This window comes from Agelaius tricolor, unplaced genomic scaffold (genome assembly GCF_023055355.1).
Source record: "Agelaius tricolor isolate 1412-34295 unplaced genomic scaffold, bAgeTri1.0.p SCAF_5, whole genome shotgun sequence".
Classification (NCBI taxonomy): domain Eukaryota; kingdom Metazoa; phylum Chordata; class Aves; order Passeriformes; family Icteridae; genus Agelaius; species Agelaius tricolor.
In genome coordinates this window covers 17,737,161-17,758,070 of record NW_027269265.1, presented here as the reverse complement: position 1 = coordinate 17,758,070, position 20,910 = coordinate 17,737,161, and the positions used below count along the sequence as shown (strand labels likewise).

Below are 20,910 nucleotides of genomic sequence, written 5' to 3'. Positions count from 1 at the left end.
GGCCGTGCCCCAGAGAGCAAAACTTCTGAGGGGCTAATCTTTCTGGCAATACACCCTTTCCCATGGCAGCCACTTTCAGCAGCCACTTCTCATTTTGTCTCAAAATCTGTACGTTAAAGTAACATGTCTTCTGTCTAAAATGAAATATGTTTGTCTTTTTATTTTTACACACATCAGACAGTTCTCTTCATAGCGAGATCTCATGTATTTTAGTGCCATTCACAGTCTGCATGAATAAACAACTGGAGGCACTTGAAGGGATACAAGCTCTGTCTGCCTCTGTCTGCCAAATAGTCTTTTCTTCTCTCCCTGAACCCTGAACAAGAAATTATTGTAATTCTACCTTGCAAACACAGCCAGGCACAAGTTATTACTTAGTTGTTTCAAGATGAATTGTTAAAAAAAAAATTAAAAATCTCACACCTTTTGAAACTATTAATTCTTTTTTTGTGGCCACTGGTACTTAGCCCTCACACAGGCCACCCAAAGAGGCTGCAGCACCTGGCTGCCCATGGCTCCTTGGCCATGCCCAACCCTGAGACTCAGCAGTGAGCTGTCCCACAGAGTGGGGTCCCCACGCTCCCTGTGGCCATGGCAGCAGCCCTGTCGGTGGAGATGATATTGCCAGTGCAATGGAGTGACTGATTTGCTTCCAGTAAGACACATTGTCACAGACTATTAATTTTACTGCAGCCTCATTGGAAGGGAGTGGTAAAGCAGCAGTGCAAGCAAACAGCTCTTGTCAGTGTGGGAGCACTAAATGCCCAAACAATTAGGCTTCTAGTTCACCACATCTCAGCAGCCCCCTGACCTCACATTTGTTTACTCTCCAGTTTACTAAAGCAAAGACAATGCCTGTGTAAGGTGAGAGCTGTTTCAGAGGTCAGATGCTGCTGGTTAAGTCACAGGGTCTGTTTGCAAATAGCTGTTTTTAAAACAGAGATAATAAAAATGGTGAAAGGCCCTTAGTGCCCAGATTTTGTGATGTGGGCAGCCAGTCTGCCAACACCTAGGACTGCCCAAAACAAAGCAAAGCAGGATAGTGAGGAAGAAGAAAGGAGGATGGAGATATGACTTCTCAGCAGGAGAGGTGTATCCTAATATGGTACCTGGGAACTGCTTGACAATTCTCTCACAAGCCATTCAAGCCCTCCATCCATCCCACAGAGGTAAAGGCCTTTAGAGTGAGATTCAGCAAAGCCCTCCAGTCAGCTTTTTAGTGTCATTTCAGCTTGGTACCTGGGTGCAGAAGTCACACAGGGCAGCTGGGCACACAGTGAGGCGCAGACACAGAGCTGGGACACCAGGAGCTGCGGCACAGAACAGGCAGCCACAATGCTCTGGAGTGGGCAAAACACTTTAAAAGGTGCCGAGAGAGAAGTTCCTCATAAAGGAAAAGGTGTTAACAGAGACAAAGCCACATTTACTTCCTATATCAGATACTGAGCACTTGCTTCTCACAGGGATTCTCCCAGCCCTTTCCCTATGTACAACTCCTTTATGCCTCAGGTAGCACCAGAAATCTCCCCTGCTGTCATCTCTTCCTTCTCAGCAGAGAGAAGGAGCATTCCTTTTCTTGCAGCAGCTTTGCTTTCCTTTGCCTATTTTCCCCTGTCTCCCTACCCTGCTTGCAAAGCCCAAAATGGCTGACTGAATGCTGTTTGCAGCCTTGCAGGCAATATTCCCCAAATCCATTTGTTCTGGCATTGTGGATCACCCATTAGGTCTCACTGCAGCGTGGCTCCTGACTGCTGTGCTAGAAGCAGACAGCAGCACTGGCCACAAGGAGCAGGAGCTGTGGCTCTCCTCCTGATGGATGATCTGCTTCTCACAGTGGTGTGTCAGGCAAAGCCAGCTGTATTTGATTACACCCCAGGTAGTGTGGCTTCTGTGACTGACATGGTGAATGAACCAGGTTGGAATAAGCGAATGTATTAATTAGTATGCTGATAGCTGAATAAAGCTATTTTTAAAATCACTGAACAGCACTGCACTTTACTATGATTGCAGAGATTATGTAAGAAGATGATTAAAACCAGGTCCCTGCATCACAGACTGATCCGTGTTTTAGAGATGAAAAACCAAAGCTGCAAAGGAATGAGAGAAGACTGTACTATTTTAAAAGGTTCTCTGCCTGCCCTAATTAAGGGCAAAGGAGCCATGTTATCAATACTTTCATTGTCATTCTAACTCATCCTGCTTTTCCTATCATACTTTGCCAATAAGCCATTTATTTTTTACGACTGGGTTTGTACATATGGAAATGTTAGCTCAGGAGGGATCTGCTGCATCATCCCACAATAAATGGCCATTTTGCAGGGTGTCCCTGATGCACAGCTTTTGCCTCCTGTGGTGCACCTACCAGGAGTGTTTTCCTCCTATTTGCTGATGTACTACCACTCATAAAAAAAAGCAGGAAAAGTAAAATCTGGGCACTACCTTTGTGTATTGTCTAACAGATTGAAAACAGACAGATAAGGAGAAGTTGTATCTCAGCAGCAGGAAGATGCTGCATTTCAGGAGCAAGCTACCAAAAAATATGTTGTTTTTTTTCAATGACAGTTATTTGGGAAAATCCTCTAGAAACTGATTGTCATTAAAGACCTGGAGAGAACATTGCTTATGATGATAAGCAGAGATTTAAAAAAATTTGTTTACCGTCTCCTGCGCTGTAATGCTCAGATTGCTCTATATACACAATCATTATTTTATTCCTTACACCACAATGAATAGCAGCAGCTCTGCTGATCAAATATAAAGTGGCAACCAATCCTAATGCAAATAGAAATATAAACAAACCCTGTAGATTTATAGACAATAAAAATTATGTCAAATAGTATATGATGAAAAGCAGAGTGTATGCTTGTTATTAAGTCTGACAGATGTTTGCTGTAGAGTGTTTTCCATGAAGTTTCTCACCATTGTTAATCATCTGTACTTTATGATGAAGTTTAAAAACCCCTTTAATTATCTTACTTGGATTGAATGTGTCCACTCAAAGTATTGCCCTGCGTTGAAGATTTATTCCTTTATAATATTTCTTTAAGAAGCAGACATCACAGAATCAACTGTTACTTCATTCCTGGCATAACACAAGATCTGAGCACCCAGAACAAAGCCTTTTGTTGTTATTTACATTCTCTTCTTTCTTTCTAGGCAGCTTCCCCAGCCGGCTACAGAAGGGTCCAATGCCACAGGACAGGCAGTCTGTAGTACCCGATGCTGTTGTGTGAGGACAGGAATTTAGCATGGAGGCAACAGCGGCGTGGGCATTTTGTGTATAACCATTTTGTGTGACACACCCATCGAGTACCTGCCCTGGCAGGCAAGGCGGCTGAGCCCCGGGGCGGTGTTTTCTCTCCCTCAAGTGCCCTGAGCTCCGAGTTCCGTGTCCGCTCGTGCCCGGGGCCCGGCGCTGCCGCGGCCGGGGGTGTCTTCCCGGGCCCGGCCTGACATCCACAGCCCCGCCGCCATGGGCCGGGCCCGGCCTGCGCTGCCCGGGCTCCTCGGACCCCTGTAGCCAAAACGTGCAGTGTAAAAGCTCATAGGCCTCTTAGGGCTCACATCTCACACTTACACAGCCCCTTCTGTTTCTGCATTCTGAATGCCCTGCCATGCCATTCTGCCTAGGGACTGCTGAAGGGAGGACGTGTAAGGGTTGGGAGGACAGAGGCAGCTGGGAGCCCATACCAAGGCTGGGCACCTTAGCCATGGCGGTTCTTCTGCCCACACAGCCCCGAGGGCTCTCCCAGAGCGCGGCCATGGCACCTGCCCCTCTGCGTTCCTCTGGGCCTGTTCAGCAGGCTGAACACCACAATGGCTGAGGTGCTGAGGGACCTGCAGTGGCCAGGGGAGATGAGCTTTCAACATCAGCCATGGGGCAGCTGGCCAGGAGCAGTCACAGATGGTTTTAGCCCACTGAAGGTGAAGGTCAGCAAAAATAGGGAAGACCAAGCCCGTGGGTGCCAGTGCTGCAGGCAGTCAGAGGGGCGGGGAGTGCTCCTCCTCGGATGTATTTTACAAAGGAACCAGCACACACGGGGCTGCTGGAGACCCACTTGAGATCAGAAGGGGTCTCAGCGCTCCTGAGGAACCCACACCAGGGGAGGAATTCCTGGAGTGGCTGCAGGCAGCGCATGCTGGAGCAGGGACAGCCCTGAAGAAAGAGCAGCAGGAAGGCCTGCTACATAAATCACCTTGCCTGCCCGTGCTGCCCAAGGGCTTGCCAGAGGCATTTTGACAAATCGAGCACAACACATGGTGCAAATAAAGGTGTTGAGTCTGGAGAGGAGGTAGGACAGGTGTTTATACAGTGTTTGATTGTTGAAATTGCAGTTGCACAGGAAGTTGGTAGCACAGCTGGCATTCAGCACATCTCTTATAGCATGCTGAGCTAAATGGCTTAGGACCCTTTTGCAATGCTCTGTCCTGAACCAAGTCCACGACCAGGCTCTTCGCAAGCTTGCTGGCTTGTACATAAAGGCTAAAACATGTTCTGTGGAGGCTGCAGGTCTCCTTGCTTCTCTACACACATCACTACGGATCCATCCACTGACTGCTACGTGATCCCTGCCTAACTGGCTGCAGATGGGAGGGGGAATCCATTAGAGGAAATGGTTCAGAGCACAGCTAAGAGGTTCTGCCTTCTCATCAGTCAACTCTCATCTTGTCTCCCTCCTTGGCGAAGTTTTTTCTCTCCTTGTTCAACTGCAGCAGCAGTGGGCACCGAGGATTGGTTACAACAAACTTTTCCAGGCAATGCATGGAAGTAGCAATTGCCTGGACAGATATTGAGCTTGGGCACTTTTATGCTCTTTTCTGTGCATCTCAGACATTTGCTTCTTCTGCTCCATTTTCTCCCAGGATGTCCACATCCATCTTGTCCCTCAGAAGCCTGGTGCAGTAGTCTCCCATACCAGCCACTCTGGATGGCATCAAGACAAGAGAGGGGGACACTGTTAGGTCAGCTGAGTTCCAGCCCCAGCAGCCATACATTCTCATTACATGGCTGAGAAACCACCCTCTCTGCCTCAGCAGTGCTTCAAACCAGCTGTGAGAAAGTTTGATGGAAGAACTGAGGGGCTTTCTTTCTTCTCAGTCCTTTTCAAAGTTAACCTATAGATATTTATGACTGTTAACAGAACACTTTCAAAAACACAGGGTCTGAGGAATTCTGTGACTTATAAGATTGTACTATTCAGTTTAATTTTAATTGGAGAAAGCTATGAGACCATTACAATTTTTTTATACTCCTTATTATTCATTTTTTATACTCCTTATTATTCATTCTCTAAAGAGAATCCTTTTGCACTGTTTTCTTCAACTCTAGACTTCGGTGAAAGGATTAATGCACAGATTACAAAGGTATGTTTGTCAGAAGTTATATATATGCCATTAGACATTTTATTACTGGATCTCTTCTGATTGTTGCTAACTAAGGATAAAAAACAAACAAAAAAACCCACAAAGCCAAAAACCAAAACAAAAATCAATTCCCAATGAAATCAGCTTTGTTTCTGGGCTGCAAAACTGATGAAAGAGGAAAATCAGATCCTAACTTAATATCAGTTTAGTATGTCTAGCCATTTACAGGAAATTAACATGAGCTGGTATCTACAGCAGTAAAGATCCAGGTAACATCCCACAAGGGCCAGAACTACTTAATAATGAAAGAATTAATTTGTTAAAAAAAACCCAAACAAAACAACCACTGTTGTTCTGTGTTAATATGTGAGCATATTCTGAAACTAATATTCACACAAATGCAATTGTTCAATTGATGCAACTCAGTAATTTTTATTGCAACTGGAAGACAATACATCACAGAAACTTTATGGTAGGTTTTGGGAAAGTGTTATTTACAATAATAATTGATGAAATAGTTTGTCTTTGGCAATATGATTACACATCAAGAAAATGTAAAATGCAAGTATGCCTCTAAATCAACAATTTCATATTTCCTAAAGATCAGCTGATTGCACTTGCCTTCGGACTGCTCATTTAGGTAAACACAAATACAACTTAACATCACTGTTCATTCCCCGTCACAGTTCGTATTTTAATATTGATGAAATTGGCAGTTTCAGACGCCAAGTACAGGAAAAAAAATTGGCTTATCACTGTACTAAATTAACTTATTGGCCAGTTAAGGTCCTGTGACCCTTAAGCATTGATACTAAATCTCTTGGTCTTTTGATTGCTTTATCACTTTTTCTGTAAAACAAAATACTTCAGAAATTACAGATCAGAGTATAAAAAAATGTACAAGTTCATAATGCTTTTCATACACACACAAATCATTCCCCCCAACATTTTACATCATGGCAGTTTTAAGTAGTGAGTGTGAATGATGCAGGCATGGAACTGGTTATCAGATAACAGGTATGACTTTCAATTGCTGTCCCACACACATACTCAGGAAATGTACAATGCTCTAGTAACTTAAAAATGTACTCAAGTTCAATGTCATCCAAACAAAAAAAGAAGATCTTGGGATTTCAGGCCAGAGTAAACAAATGAAAAAGATTCCCATTTTAGATTGTCAGCCATTCCAGAGTCCAGCATGTAGTTTTAGTATTCGGTGAAATCCCTTCTAGCACTAAAGGCCAGCACAAGTTGTCATTTATCCCTTAAACCCTCGGATGATGAGCTCCTGTAACTGCTGGCCTGATCCAAAGCCTCACGAAATCCACTGAAAATAAAAAAGTGAAACAAAACCCCCTCCCACTGATTGTGAAAGGATGTTGCATCAGGCTGATATTCCCCTCTTTGCAAAAGGAAATGTGATACAGTAGAAAAATCATTATATAGCTTCAGATAAATATATCTTGTTTTCAATGCTAAAACAAAACCCAAACTTCCCAAACCAGGAAAGGCTACTTATTAGAACAACTCAGAAGTGACCTTTAAATCATTTCTGGTTTAAATGTATACCAGCAAAATACAGCACCATAGACACATTAGGTTGAGACTGTTTTTTGGTCAGTGAAGCTAGTACTTGTTTGCTGAACTGTGGAAGAATTATAAGGTCATGTACATGATCAAAGATAAAGCAACCCAGCTGACAAGTCTCTGCTTAATTCAAGAATAACCAGTACTAAAAATAAAAATGCAAAAATAAAAATCCCTAATAAACCACCATCAATTAATACTTTCTAAAGAAAAGGGGATTAACAGATGAATTTACAAATGTATGCAGATTTATACAGAACACTGAATGTTGTGTGTAAATCCTTATAAACTTCATCTCAAAACAGAAACACACAAAATGTATAGTTTGACTTACACATCCCATTTCAAAGGAAAAGAGACATCATTACAACTTGGTAACTGTGCTAATTGCAATATAAATCAAACAGAAATTCAGAGTTTGGCAGGTAACTAAGAGGGTTATCACTTAGGTTATATAGCAAAGTGTTGATGTATATTACATAGAGTAGTATAAATAATAAAAAAGTATTATTTAAATTAGATCACAGTGCTGCATTATGTGCATAACAGTGTTTGATATATTACTGGAGGGCTGTGAAGAACACTACTAAAACTTAACTGGTCAGACGGTCAACACTGATACTCTGTTACAATCAGGAGGATGTATGGTTCAAATGCTCTTTTGGTGGCAAAGTTAAGAAAATGTTTCAAAGTATTTCCTATAAAATATGCCAATGAGCTGTTCAGGCAGTAGTGATGTGCCTGAAGGAGCTGGGTTTGCATTCTCCAGGAAGTGAAGTAAATTGCATTGGAAATGCATTTTCTCAGTAGTTTTATTCTGATCCTGGAGCACAGGAGAGTAATGTTTCAAAAAATGCCTAGGGCCAGATTAAAGCAAAAATTGTAGTAACAATAATAGTGAAATGGTAAAGGCTTCCAGGAGCACTTGGGTGTCTATAGCTTCACTAACTGCAAAGGAGACCAGACACCTTCAAGTTCTAGAAGACCTCAGATTGTGCACTCTCAGACCCACAGTGGGATTCTTAGTGTGTCCTGTGCAGGGCCAAGAGTCAGATGGGTCCCTTCCAACTCAACATATTTTATGATTCTATGATCTACATCTTTAGATGGATTGGGATGGGAGCCAAAATCTCAGTGAAAATAAATTACCACTACTAAGAAACCATGACAAAGTGTTGTTTTGGTAATTTTATCCGTGGTGCCATTTGGTGTACAATTTAGGATTTCATTGTCTGGTAAAGTATGTCGATGTATCTCTACCTCACTCCAGTGAAGAATGCAGCCTCCAGCTTTTTTCTGTATCTTTTCCACAAGTAGACAGTAATTCAGCTCTACACTGGGAGCCAATGCATCTCCTTTGGGATTCCCTTCTCCCATTAAGGTAGGAGAGGAACCAGAAGATGAACCTCAATTGCTGGAGAGAACAGTCTCAGGACAGTTCTCCAGTCCTACAGGGCTCACCTCACTCCCACATTTGGCTTTTCAGCTGTAAAGCCCTGTGATCTCTGTAGAACTACTGCCAATTTTGTCAGGAGAAGATCAGAAGCAGACTGCTTTCAGAAACAGCTATGGGGTGATACATTTAAGCTGTTCAAGACCTGTGCTTGCATTTTTAAATGCAAGCAGAATCTGCACCAAAATGCAGTAGGACATCCAACTGCTTGCAGAATGCAAGCACGATCAGCAGATTTCACCTCCCTGGAGATGCTGGTGAAATCTGCTTATGGCATTAGCTCTGGCCTGCAAGAGCTTCTTGCTGCAGAAGGCATATTCCAAAGGAACTCGCCATGAAGTCCAGCAACCCTTACAATTCATGCCCATGTGAAACTCACCACTGAACACCTGCTGACCTCGCCCCCACCTGTCTTGGAGAAACGCTTATTTGGCAATACTTAGAGTGAGAAGAAGGGGAAGTTCGAGATTTGACAACTTCTCACCCCAAAATGGCTTAGAAGGAAAGCAAACAAGCAAAACCACACCACCTCCTATCTGGCAAGTGAGAGAGTTTGTAATACAGTGCAATTACCAGTCCGTTTTGACATCATTCAGTTGAAGTAAAGACAATTCGATTAAAAGCTGACATCGTATTTCTTGGAAAACATATCAATTTCAGTTCTTACACAAAAAAAGAGAACTTCTCTGATGGAGTAGAACCAGTTCTGACAAAGTTGCCATTGTCAGCCAGGCACAAATATGGTTTAAAAGGTGACTCCTAAATACTTTATACAATCCAAATTATGTACTTCTCATCAACAGTCAGAGTAAGCATCAATAAGGACAAGTTGTTTTTAAACACCAGAAATAATCCATTGATGGCAGCCCAAACATAACTTTGTAAAATCCTACCAAAGAATACCTTCCAGGCAGATCAGACTAGGAGAAACAAATTTTATATGAAAATAGATGCTTGCCAACATTTTAGGTTTATCAGGAAGTATATAGAGAACTTGTTGAAGTCTTAGATAGGTGTTGTACATATATATCTATATATATATCTGTATAAAGTTAACCTGCCTAATTAGATATTTATGCAAAATGACTGTTTTCTAAGATGAGTAATACTAGTGGTAATTATATATTTAGCCACCAAGAGTCCACATTAATGAATGGCACTTGTTTTTCAGCAGATACTGATCTCATTTGCACTGACACACTGCAATCAGAGAAGTTGCTCTGGAATTAGTGTTGTGGACAGAATCTGGCCACTGGCACACAAACACGTAGCTTTCCCTGGAGGACAGAGATGGCTGAGCCATGGTTTGTATTTTCTGCCACTAGATTTTTCAGTGCTGTTTTTGGTAAATATTAAGCCACTCCCAAGCTGATACAACAATGCATCAATTAGCAAAGGTGGTAGCAAAGTGATACTGTAGTATCTTCTATTTCAAATGACTCTCCCAAAAGTCTGTAAAAGATGAAGACCAAGTTCTCCTGTACAGGGTTGTGTGCTTCACCACCTGCAGACTTTGGCTGTAGAGAGCATGGCCCTGGGAAGAAGCAGATTATCCCAGTCTGATCAGACAAGGGAAATGTTATGGCTCATTCATCTCTGTGCTACCTGGCCAAGGGACTGGTCCTTCCTGTTTTCCCCAACGTTATCTATGTTGCAGGCAGCCAACAGAAGTTAGTCTCTATGTACTCCTGACTTAACTAATGCTGGGAATCAACGCTGCACGCATTGGCCCCTGCAAACTGAGAGGAACAAGGCTGTTTCTGGCACTATCCATGTCTCTCTCCTTCCTTATCTCCTAAGCTGGCAGTTGTGCTGAGCTCTGGCAGCTATCAAGCTGCTCCTGGATCCCAGGACATGCTGGCTGAGATGGGAGGAGAGGCACACTTTTGGTGTGCTGCCCTGTTCTTTACAAAATGCTTGTGGGGTACAGAACCAGGTCCAGACCAGCCTGTCCTTCAGTCCTTCCACCTCCTAACTGAGCACACACCACAGGCATCTCCAAATACAACTTTTAGCTCACTGCACTGAATAGGAAGTCAAACCCTTCTCTAACTCACTCTTCATAAACTAGATCCATCTTGGTGAAACTGCTGCCTGAAACAGCTGTTAGTGACAAATCTAAACCTATACTCTTTAAGAAACCAACCATTTTGTTCTCTTAAGTGGTTGGTTTCTGGGATTTTCTTTTTGCCTCTAGGATATTCTAAGTGTAGAATTTTTCATGCCAAATGCAAGAATCCAAGTGAGAGAGACTGTTTAGTTTATTTCACAGCTTCTCTGTGCTGTAGTGATTTTCAGTCTCATAGCCATCCTTACCAGAGTAGCACTGTACCTGAATCACACTCTCTGTAACACTGGTTTTTATTCGGACACCTCCATAAGGCTCTTAACTAACTTCAATTTTTCATGGCAAATTAGCAAAGCTATTTTCTTGTCTACTTATTCCTGAATCAAATCAGAAAGTTTTCCTCAATTAACCTCCCATTATTTTCTTGATTCTGTCATACACACTCACTACTAAATTTGCCCTCAGATTATTGCGTCATGTTACACATGTACAGACGAAGAAAAGACACACTTTTACTTTTTTCTTTTTTTTTTCTTTTTTTTAACAGAAGTAGGGAGAGGGGGCTGAATGTGCAGACAAGGCAGTATAATTCAACCATCCAAGCCCTACCAGAGCATGAAGATTTTATTTTTTAATATTGCAGAGTAAGTTCCCCAACAGTCAGTGTTTGTCCCTGAAGAAGGTTAAACCTTAAACACCTGCTTCAAAAAAACCCCAACGACAACAAAAAAGAACCAAAACAAAAAACAAAACAAAACAAAAAAAATAAAACCCCCAAAAAACAAACTCTAAGCCTAAGGGCTTAAAAATTAGAGGCATAGCCTTTTTCTCTATTTTCTATATTTATATGAAAATAATTCATGCTTCATGCTAAATACATTATTTACCTTACAAGAACTTTGTCATCTTTGAATAAAAAAAATTGTTTGCTTTTTGTTTTCCCCCTTTCCCTAAAGAATCCATGCAATGTGGATCAAATTTCTTCTGCTGGCTATGCTGGTTGAATCTGGAAATTTGTTGTCATTTTTGCACAGATGAATCCTGACTGATGGTCACTGCACACTCAGTTCTGAGGGCAGTGTAGGAGCTCTTTTGTTGAATTTCTGAATTTTACTGTTCACCAATATGCTTTCCTTCTATTTTTAAATACAGAATACCACTAATGGCAGGTTTTGTAGCTTTGTTTCCCCTGTTAGATCAAGGATGTGATCCACAGAAAAAGATTCTGATGTACATTGTATCTACTGTAATTTCTTAGACTTGATTACTTTTCACTCAGGCAGTTTAGAAGACATAGATTGTTTTCCCCTATTACTATTATTTTTTGCACGCAGTGCCAATCTTCAGGCTTATGGCTTTTTTGAACATTCTTTCAATTTAATATAGAAGATAGAATTCAATGGTTAACGATGCTACTAACAGTCACACCCCTCCCATTTCATTATTTCACTGAAACCCATTGCATACATAATTTAAATTTCCTCTAACTTAGAGTTATCAGTCTTCACATTATGAGCCACATAGGATACGTGACACACTAGAAGTGCATTGCTGCTTGCACAGTTGCCACCAGTGGCCGTCCGAAGACTTGTGTGGCACATCTCCAAGTGCCACTAAACAGTTCTTGGTTGAGAAGTACGTGCCTCCTCTTTCCCACAAATCTCTTTATTCACATTCGCTTCTAACCCAATTGTAAGGCCATTAAAAAAATTCTTAAGGGCCAGGCCTGAATGAATACTAAATTATGCACAGCTCTTCTACTCTAAGAGGGATTTCCAAGTGCCCAATTTTACTCCCATCACATTAATGTTGATATCACTGCGTATTCAACCATGCATTTTTGACAAGCTGGAGAAAGCAATGGCGATTTTGGCTTTCTTTTTTTGTTAACTTTTTGTCTTCAGGTAATGAAAAGCTTTTGTAAATTAGCTGAGTGTCAGTATGAGTTCTATGGCTTCAATCTCCTTTAAAAATAAAAATCTTAAGGGTCAAAAAAAAAAAACCAAACAAAAAACCCAAATAAACAAAACAAAAAGAAATTGAAGAAAAACAAAAAAGGAAAAAATTGCTGATATTGCCACAAATCATTAGAATTCACCTGACGTGCTGAAACAAAACTTTGTAAGTTCAAACAAATCATTGATTTGTTCTAATTTTTTGTGGTTTCCTTTTGCTCTTTCTGCCCCTTTGCCGTCCGATTGGTGATGTTGTTCAAACAGGATCGAATTCCTGCTAAATGCAGGAGTGATCCTGCTGCTTCTTTCATCTCCTCATCGTCACTCTCAGGGGGCTTTTCTGTACGTCTCTTTTTAAGAGGCAGTGTGTCACTTGGTACTTTTTTCGCCTTCATTAAATGTTGCCTTTTCTTGTGCTGGGATGCATATCCACTGTCAGCTAAAGAATCCTTGGTCTCCTTCCGACTTTGCTTTTTGTCCTCCTCTTCTGTTTCGCTATGGCTCTCGTGGCTCTGGAAGCTCACCTCACTTCCTTCACTGCTGTCTTGGCTACCTTTAGTTGCAAATTCATACTGGTCGTCAGCAGAGGAAGAGGAAACGGAGTCACTGGCAGGTGATGTGCTCCTGTGGTTGGAAGATTTGGCACTGCTGTAGTTGTGATCCTCCTTTGGGTCACCGCTAACAACTGGAGAGCCGCAGGACTGTTCGCTTTCCGTCCGCATCCGGCAGTTTGTTATTCCGTTCCTGCAAAAACAAATCCAAGCACTCTTAGCCACAGAGATGTGATCCAGCTTCGAAGCAGAAGATGATAAATCCAACTGACAGATAAATTGAAATTACAATCTGAAATTATGACTATCAAAGTAATGTCCATGCAAGCTGGTTTCAAAGCCTAATTGCTCGTGGATTGGATGGACTTAACATACAAAATAAGCCAAAAGATGCAAAATAGCACAAGAAGCAGGAACAAGAAGGGGATGGTTACAAATAAATGATGTGTAAACAGTATTGATTTAAATTTCAATTAATAGTTTACACTTTCAAAAATTAAGAAGCAAACTCCCCAATATTATTTTAACTACTGGGTAAATAAATTGCATAAATTAGCCCCTCATCTTTTGCATATAAAGTGGTACTACCAAAAACGTGGGGAAGAGACACTAGATTTCTGGGGCAATTCCTTGCCTGCTCTGAAAGACACTTTCCAGTTCTAATTCCAACTTGTATTTCATGGTTCACCTGGGAAGTAGCACAACTTCTATTTAGGACTCTTTGCAAGAGAATGAACAACTATGTCCAGTCACAGTTCTGATTCTGATCAGTTAATAAATAACCTTAAAAGCAATACAATCTTAAGCCACTAGCTGTCAAGGAAATATTAGAACGTGTTCAAAAACAAGCAGTAGAAAAAATAAATCTGGATTTGCTCTAGAAGCTGTCATTTTCTCCTTTGGTTTTATGGCACCCTGTGCAGTGGGAACTACTGCAGCATGATATGTTTAAAAATGAACTGGTTTTTTTTCTGTAGTGAAAAATATTAGAGTATTGTCACTGACTTTAAAAAACAGAATACAATACTTAAAATACTATTAAAGAAGGCACTGATTCTGTGCAATGCTTAACTCCTACTGAAAAGGAGAGCAGGATGCTCCTCATTGAGTAAAGCCATCATCACTGCCACCTGCCAGTTTACCAGCCTTGAACCTCTCTGTCAGTTAAAAAAAATCCAACAAATAAGCAAGGCTGTTTAAACCCTCACATGATAAATTGATTTAAACTTGCCATCTTTGTGTTACCATTGGATGCTTTTGCACACTTGGGGCAGTGTTGGATTAAAGCCCCTTTCTTAAATGCACACACTGAACATAGATGTTTTCTTAAGAGGAATGGCACAGTGGCAAGTCCAGAGTATTACTGCTCTTCCACTTTTAAAAATGGGAAAGTACTTTAGGTTTCAGGCCATGGACCTCATGTATGGTTTCCTTACACAAGAAACAGCAGAGTATAACCCATTTCTGAAAGGTAAGGTTGAAAGGTGGGTAAAAGAAGAGTGGTATGTAATTCCACAGTTCCTATTCATCTAAATGCCCTTGTCTGCAAGAGCTCACTGAGATAAGAAAGCCCCTTGCATTTATGAACCAGTGACAGGACAATGCTAGGAGGCAGCAAATTCATCAGTCATTCCAAATGTTATTTACAGTGCTTTCAAAGAAATGTATAGAATAGAAGGTACACTTATTAGCAAAGAAAGCCTCTTGCCAACCTCTTTTGCTCAACAAAATTACTTTTGCCTAGCTTTCTGAGTAGATGTATGATCCATAAATTCCATATAGAACCCAGAAGGAATACACAAAGCTCCTTCAATTATTAATAACTAAGTGCAATGTCATTCATGATTGTGCAGCAAGCCAGCTGCATTTACTCTGTGATGGCTTGCAACTGCAGGGGTTGTCATTAGAGGATGCCAAATGCTTAGAATAAGAAATCATCCATACTAAGCTAGTTATAAGGTGAATTTATAACCAACTCCTTAAGATCAGCCGTTACAAGGAAGTATGTGATGCATTTTAAGTGACAGATTCTTCATTTTTAGGGTAAATTTACATTTAAAGATGTTAAAAATTATCATAAATTAGCATAAAATTAAACTTACTTGATTTTACAAGGCAGCTAAAAGTCAGAGCAATATGGCTTACTAAAAATCACACACTACTAATTTTCCATTAAAAAATAACAACCAATTCTTGCTCCAAGGAAACAAATACAGGACAGAATAGGTGGGAACTCAAATGAAATTCCTACTGACTGCAAGTGAACAAGGCTTCTAATGGATGTGATTTAAACCAAGAGACCCATTTTTATGCTATTTAAATCTACTCCTGTGAGTTTGTACCAAGAGCCTGTCAATAAAAGGAAAGCCACAGCTCCATCGAGCAGCACAGCAACCACGTGCCAAAGAGACATCTCCGATTTACCCTGCTCTGGAGTCTCTAGTGTTGCCTTTTATGTAAAGGGGCTATAATTTGGATTCAAAAGCTATGCCCATGGGACTTACTCCAAATCCCAATTCCTCCAAATCAGCATAAAAACTGATGAAATGCCCGGGGAGTACAGAGGGATGTCCCAGGGGAGGGGGTACTGTGTTGTTGGCATCCCACAGGGAGTACAAGCAGAGATGCTGGTAAAGAAAAATACAAGTTTACAAAGAGGTGCAAAAAAAGAATTGCTTAAAAAAAAAAAAAAGGGAGAAAAGAAAATACCAATACACTTCAGAAGAAAGTGGAACTGGTCAGGAAATGGACAGCATTTGCATCTCAGAAAAATCTTTGGGTTTCACTTACATTTTGAAAGATTTCCAACCAGTTCTGCTTGAGGAAATACAAAAGGAAGAGAAAGCAGGTCAAGGAGAGAATTAGCAAAGGATATTTGCAGAAAAGTAAAAAGTTATACAGGAAGAGTGCTTTAGGATATTCACAACATCAAAAGTCACGTACCCTGAAAGTAAATCTGATCTGTATCTTAATAAGCAATAGCTCAAACATTAGATAAATTACTTATAACTGATATTAGTAGATTAGTAAGAGCTGAACGAACTAATATCTAAACAATTAATATTCCACACATGCTTCTGAGACATTCTCAAGCTCTACACTGCTCTTAGACAATCATATATTCACTATGAAATGAATTTGTGATTTATGTAGTTCAATCTAGACTGTCAGTGGACAGAACTCCCTTGGGTTTCAGGACACAGATTTTGGCTAGCTCCATCTATTTTTGCTCACAGTTCTGGTTGTAACTCTCACTTTGTTTCCCCCTTTTTTGTTCAGAACTTCATTTCAAAATTTCCAGAAACTGACGTATTTTCATGTTTTAAAGTAGTGGCTTGCCCTTTCAGGAAAGTTGCTGGGACAGTCTCCAGAGCTTTTCATCCTACTCTCATGGACTATCTTATTTGCTTGAGGGATCTCAGCCTAAAGCAATGTGCACAGATTCTTTTCAGAATATTTCCATTAGTTTGTAGCACAATGACACAATCCTCAAGCAGTGCAAATGTAAGTTTGGACTTCTGAAAGTCTGACTTCATTCCCATTGTTAATGGATATGAATTCTACTACCAATGTCACCAGAAGCCAGACAGAACTCATGGCAGCTGGGTCTCAAGTTAGAGGAAATAATGTCCTTTGCACAGTGGTAGTGACTCTGCCTTTCAGAGAGGTCTTCCTCAGGAGGAGACAAAAGTGAGTCTGTCATTTTACCAAGTACAGGCATATCTTCCTTAAATTTCTCTGCTAGCTTGAAAGAAAGATAGGTAATCACATTCTGTTTGCAAAATGGCAAAGGTTTTGCTGAAAAAAAACTTACTGCATTTCACACTTGAGACAGGTATATTCCTTTGATGAACAAAGAAAACCTATGTGGAGTTTAAATATCACCTTAATCTACCTCTGATCCTTCTGGATGACAGATACTGTGTACCCATAGATGACAGTTTTTGGATGTAACTGGAAGCACACAGTTAGAAGACACAATGAAAACAGTAAAGGTAAGCTGGGTTTGTAGATTTTGACACATTCCCAGTTCGCAAAAGAAAAAAAAAAGAAAAAGAAAAATCACTTTTTTTATTTCAAAGGGAAATTCAGAACAGTCAGAACTTTTGGCTACAGCTGGTTGAACTGCTTCTTAAAACCACTACAAACCAGCAGACAGAAGAATGAGCAAGTGTATGAAAAGTAAGTGGTGTTCACTTGCTCTACAATGAGATTTTGTCAGGGGTTACTGAGTTAAAAGTCAACAGTGAGCTGCTCACAATAGTGACAGAAGCTCTTACAAAGGGCTCACAATAGTGACAGAAGCTCTTACAAAGGTACTTCAGAGAAAAACTGTATGCAAAGGACCACAGTAAATACACGTCATGAACTGCCAGCAGTATCAGCAGATCTGAAATTAAACCAAATGGAGCCCTGTGCATTTTGCAAAGAAAAAATAATCAAGTCAGTCAGCATTGCTGTCCTTTAGTTACTAAAGGATTCCTTTGGCTCCCAAGGATAACTCATCCTGCCCGTTACAGGTGGGCAGGGGAATGCAGTGCATCTGGGATGATCTGGGCTTTGTTAAGCTGATCACACCAGTGGGTAAGCACTACGAAGATACAATTAAGAATTTATGAAAGTAAACACCTACCAATTCCTTTATCTAAGCAAAAATAGTAATTCACAGATAATGTAAGTGAATTATAATAATTCTGTTTATGCTTTGGCATCTACTCTGCACATGCAAAGTTTGTTTTATTTAATCATTGCTTGAATGGCTGCTTCAAGGGAGGAAAATAGAAGCAAAAATAAAGACAGCATGAGAAATAAAGTCACAATAATAAAAGCTATGTCCAAGGAATAATCTAGTAATTGCCCTATAATTTTGAAGTGCAAATAATCCTAAATAACCATTTTCCATCTTCAGATAAGGTTAAGCACAAAACTCATTCTTGTCATGCCCCAGTGATCAGGAGCTGCATAAGGAACTGTGGCATTAACAGCAGAAGAACAGGCATTTTAAAATCTACTCATGATGAAGTAGGTAAGGTTGCCAAAATTTTGGGGTGCCAAAATGCAACACTAGCAAACCTTACCTACTTTTTGTTGTCTTTCTGCTTGGTTTGGTTTTTTGTTTTTGTTTTGTTGTTGTTGTTGCTGTTTTCTTTAAATTCCTCAAAATCAAAGAAGAGCTGTAGCTCTGCCTGTACAGGTGCACTTGTTTTCCCTATGAATATGAAAAATTTTATCTTGGAAACTTGAATAGAAATATTTTTTTTACTGAAGGAAGTTCTTCAGGAAACCTGTTTGCAATTTCCAGGTAACTGTGAAATTCCTTGAGAATGTCTGTGTTTAATTCCAGCCAGCAACTGTGTCACATGCAGCTGCTTGCTCTTCCCTGCTCCAGATGGATTGGGAGAAGAATTGGAAAAAGGTAAACATGAGTTGAGATACAAACACTTTGAAATAAAGTAAATAACAACAAAACTAGTAACAACAACGATGACGAAGGTGATGAAAAGAGATAGGTAACAAAAAGGGGAATAAAACACAGGAAAGATAAGGGATGCACAACACAATGGCTCCCAACTCAACCCATCCCTCAGGAGTGATCAGCTCCTCCCTGCCAACTCTCCCAGTTTATGCTCTACGGTATGGAACTGCCCTTTGGCCAGTTCAGGTCACCTGCCCTGCCCCTGCTCCCTTCTTGTGCACCTGCTCACTGGCAGAGCATGGGAAACTGAAAAGTCCTTGACTCGGGACAAGTTCTGCTCAGTAACTAAACCATTAGCATGTTATCAACATTATTCTCCTGCTACAGCCAACACACAGCTCTGTACTGGCTACTAGGAAGAAAATGAACTGCATGCAAGCCAAAACCAGGACAGAGAAGAATTTGGTGAAGAAGAATTGGATAAAATGGGGAAAAGCCCATGGAATTTCCTATTAATTTTTATTTTTAGCCTGCAGTAATTTAAAACCCAAGGTATTTCTAACAAATAGTACAAAAAGTAATCTAACCTATTACCTAGGCATATGTAGCATATAAGTAAGTTTTTAAAAAAAATTACCAAGGATATTTTGTAAAATATCATCTGCAAAACAGCCTGAATCAAATTACAAGGCCTATGCTAAACAGCTGCTAAGATTCTCTGTGGGGTGAATTTCCATCAACCTCACCTCAGTGGATCTGTCCACATTAGGCATGTGAGAGGCTTAGGCTCAGTAGTTCTACTGCACAGCAGCAGGACTTGGACACAGTCATAAACCACCCACCCACTATGGATAACTGCAGAAAATAACAAATATTGTGATGAAATTGATGCTACACAATGTCAAATGTTAGATCAACTTCCAAGCTTGTGCTCTTCCCAAGGGTTGATGTAACAGGTCATACCTGACTCCTGTGGAAGGTGATTACATATGGTAAGAGCTTTGTGTACCTTGCCAAGACATGTGAATGTCATATGCACTGGCCACTTTGACAGATACCATCCCTACCAAAGCAACACAGAAGTCCACCTAGAAAAACATTTCAAAGGTATTTTCCAATGGATGATGATAGGAAGAGCAAGAGCTCACTTTCACAACCAACTCCTGGCTGTATGTAAGGAACTACTGGCTTTGCCTGCTTTCAGTGAATACCTCTGTCAGTCAGTATCTTCTACATATCCAGACTGTCACTGCATCTGCTTTTAGATTCTCTCAGGGAACTATATAGGGACATGGTCTGCCAAAAATATCCCCAAAATACGATGGATCTCATGCTAGAGACATGCTACACGCTGTGCAGCTTTGAAGCGTTATTTTCCCCTGCTGTTTTTGGGTGGGTCTTAGACTTGTCAGCCACAACATGGAAAATATGGATGGTAAACAAGCTAAAAGTGGTGTGAATAAAGTAAATAAAAAGCTACTGTCAAAACACATCCAATTATGCTCTGCTGTGGAGATTTAACACCAGAGGATGATTTTCAAAGTAAAAATAGTGTGGGATGCCTTTCCATTTGTAGATTAGTTTGGAATGAAAGGCCTATTTGTGCAATTTAAGCCAAATGCACTACAAAATAATGATGATCACAACTGTAATTCTTTATTCGTGGAAAGTCATCTTTGTTAAATAAACCCCAGGAGGGTTTTTTAACCCAAAGGACTTAATTCAATTGTACCTTATTTTATATATAAAATATAAAGTAATTATATGTAATTACAAGGGAAGAGCAACACATTGATACCTTGTACAGGAACATAATATGCCAATGCATTCAGTCACACTGAATGAACAGCACAGTAAACTTTTCTATTGATGGGAGTTAACACATCAGAAATCACAGACTTCAGCTTCTCAGTCCAATGCTATAGTTTTGGCCTCCTTTCTGAACAACAAATTAGTTAAAACACCCACATAACTGCAAATTTAACCCAAGACCAAACTTTTTCTTACTGTGTTTTGGCACTAATGGCACTGCACAACAGGACAACATACAACAAGCTATTTGTACCAGCTTGGGGGACAACTAAACCAAAGACCATTAAGATATTGAGGAAATAAAACACAAAATGAAATAAACAGCTCAGACAGCAAGAAGTGCCAAGAGAAGACCAGCATCTTATATAGGAACCTGTGATTCCTACATATGGTAACTAAAGAAAAAGTTATGAGGTTTAATTTATTATGCAACGGTCTGCATAATAAAGAAAATGCTAATGGTCCCTTATGAGAATGATGAAAACTACCTTCTTCAGGTGGCTTCAGGCCTTTCATTTATAGCACCACAGGAACACTTCTCAAAAAAAGACATTTGATTTTAAAAAAATCTTAGAAAGAAGCTGTCTGGCTTCTCAATACATAGGCAGAGGCACACAATTTCAGCAGAAAAATTAACAGGAGATTGCACCACCTACAATGGCTGCCCAGACCTCCTTCCTGGTAAAAGCTAGTGGGGAAAATCA

The 20,910-nt window shown here is 40.4% G+C and overlaps 1 protein-coding gene across 8 annotated transcripts in view; it reads right to left on the bottom strand.

Moving 5' to 3' along the window:
* Positions 1 to 5,768: 5,768 nt before the first annotated feature.
* The window catches only part of FOXN3 (forkhead box N3), a 206,263-nt gene continuing 191,121 nt past the window's right edge, over positions 5,769 to 20,910 (bottom strand). For 5 of the 8 annotated variants that reach the window (XM_071426639.1, XM_071426641.1, XM_071426638.1 and 2 more), the window contains 2 exons: positions 15,769 to 15,792; positions 5,769 to 13,171 (listed from right to left, as the gene is read on the bottom strand). In XM_071426639.1, the coding sequence (XP_071282740.1) occupies positions 12,622 to 13,171; positions 15,769 to 15,792 (574 nt within the window). In that variant the 3' untranslated portion in view covers positions 5,769 to 12,621. The remainder of the gene's footprint in view (positions 13,172 to 15,768; positions 15,793 to 20,910) is intronic. The other 3 variants (XM_071426643.1, XM_071426644.1, XM_071426646.1) reach the window with 1 other exon arrangement.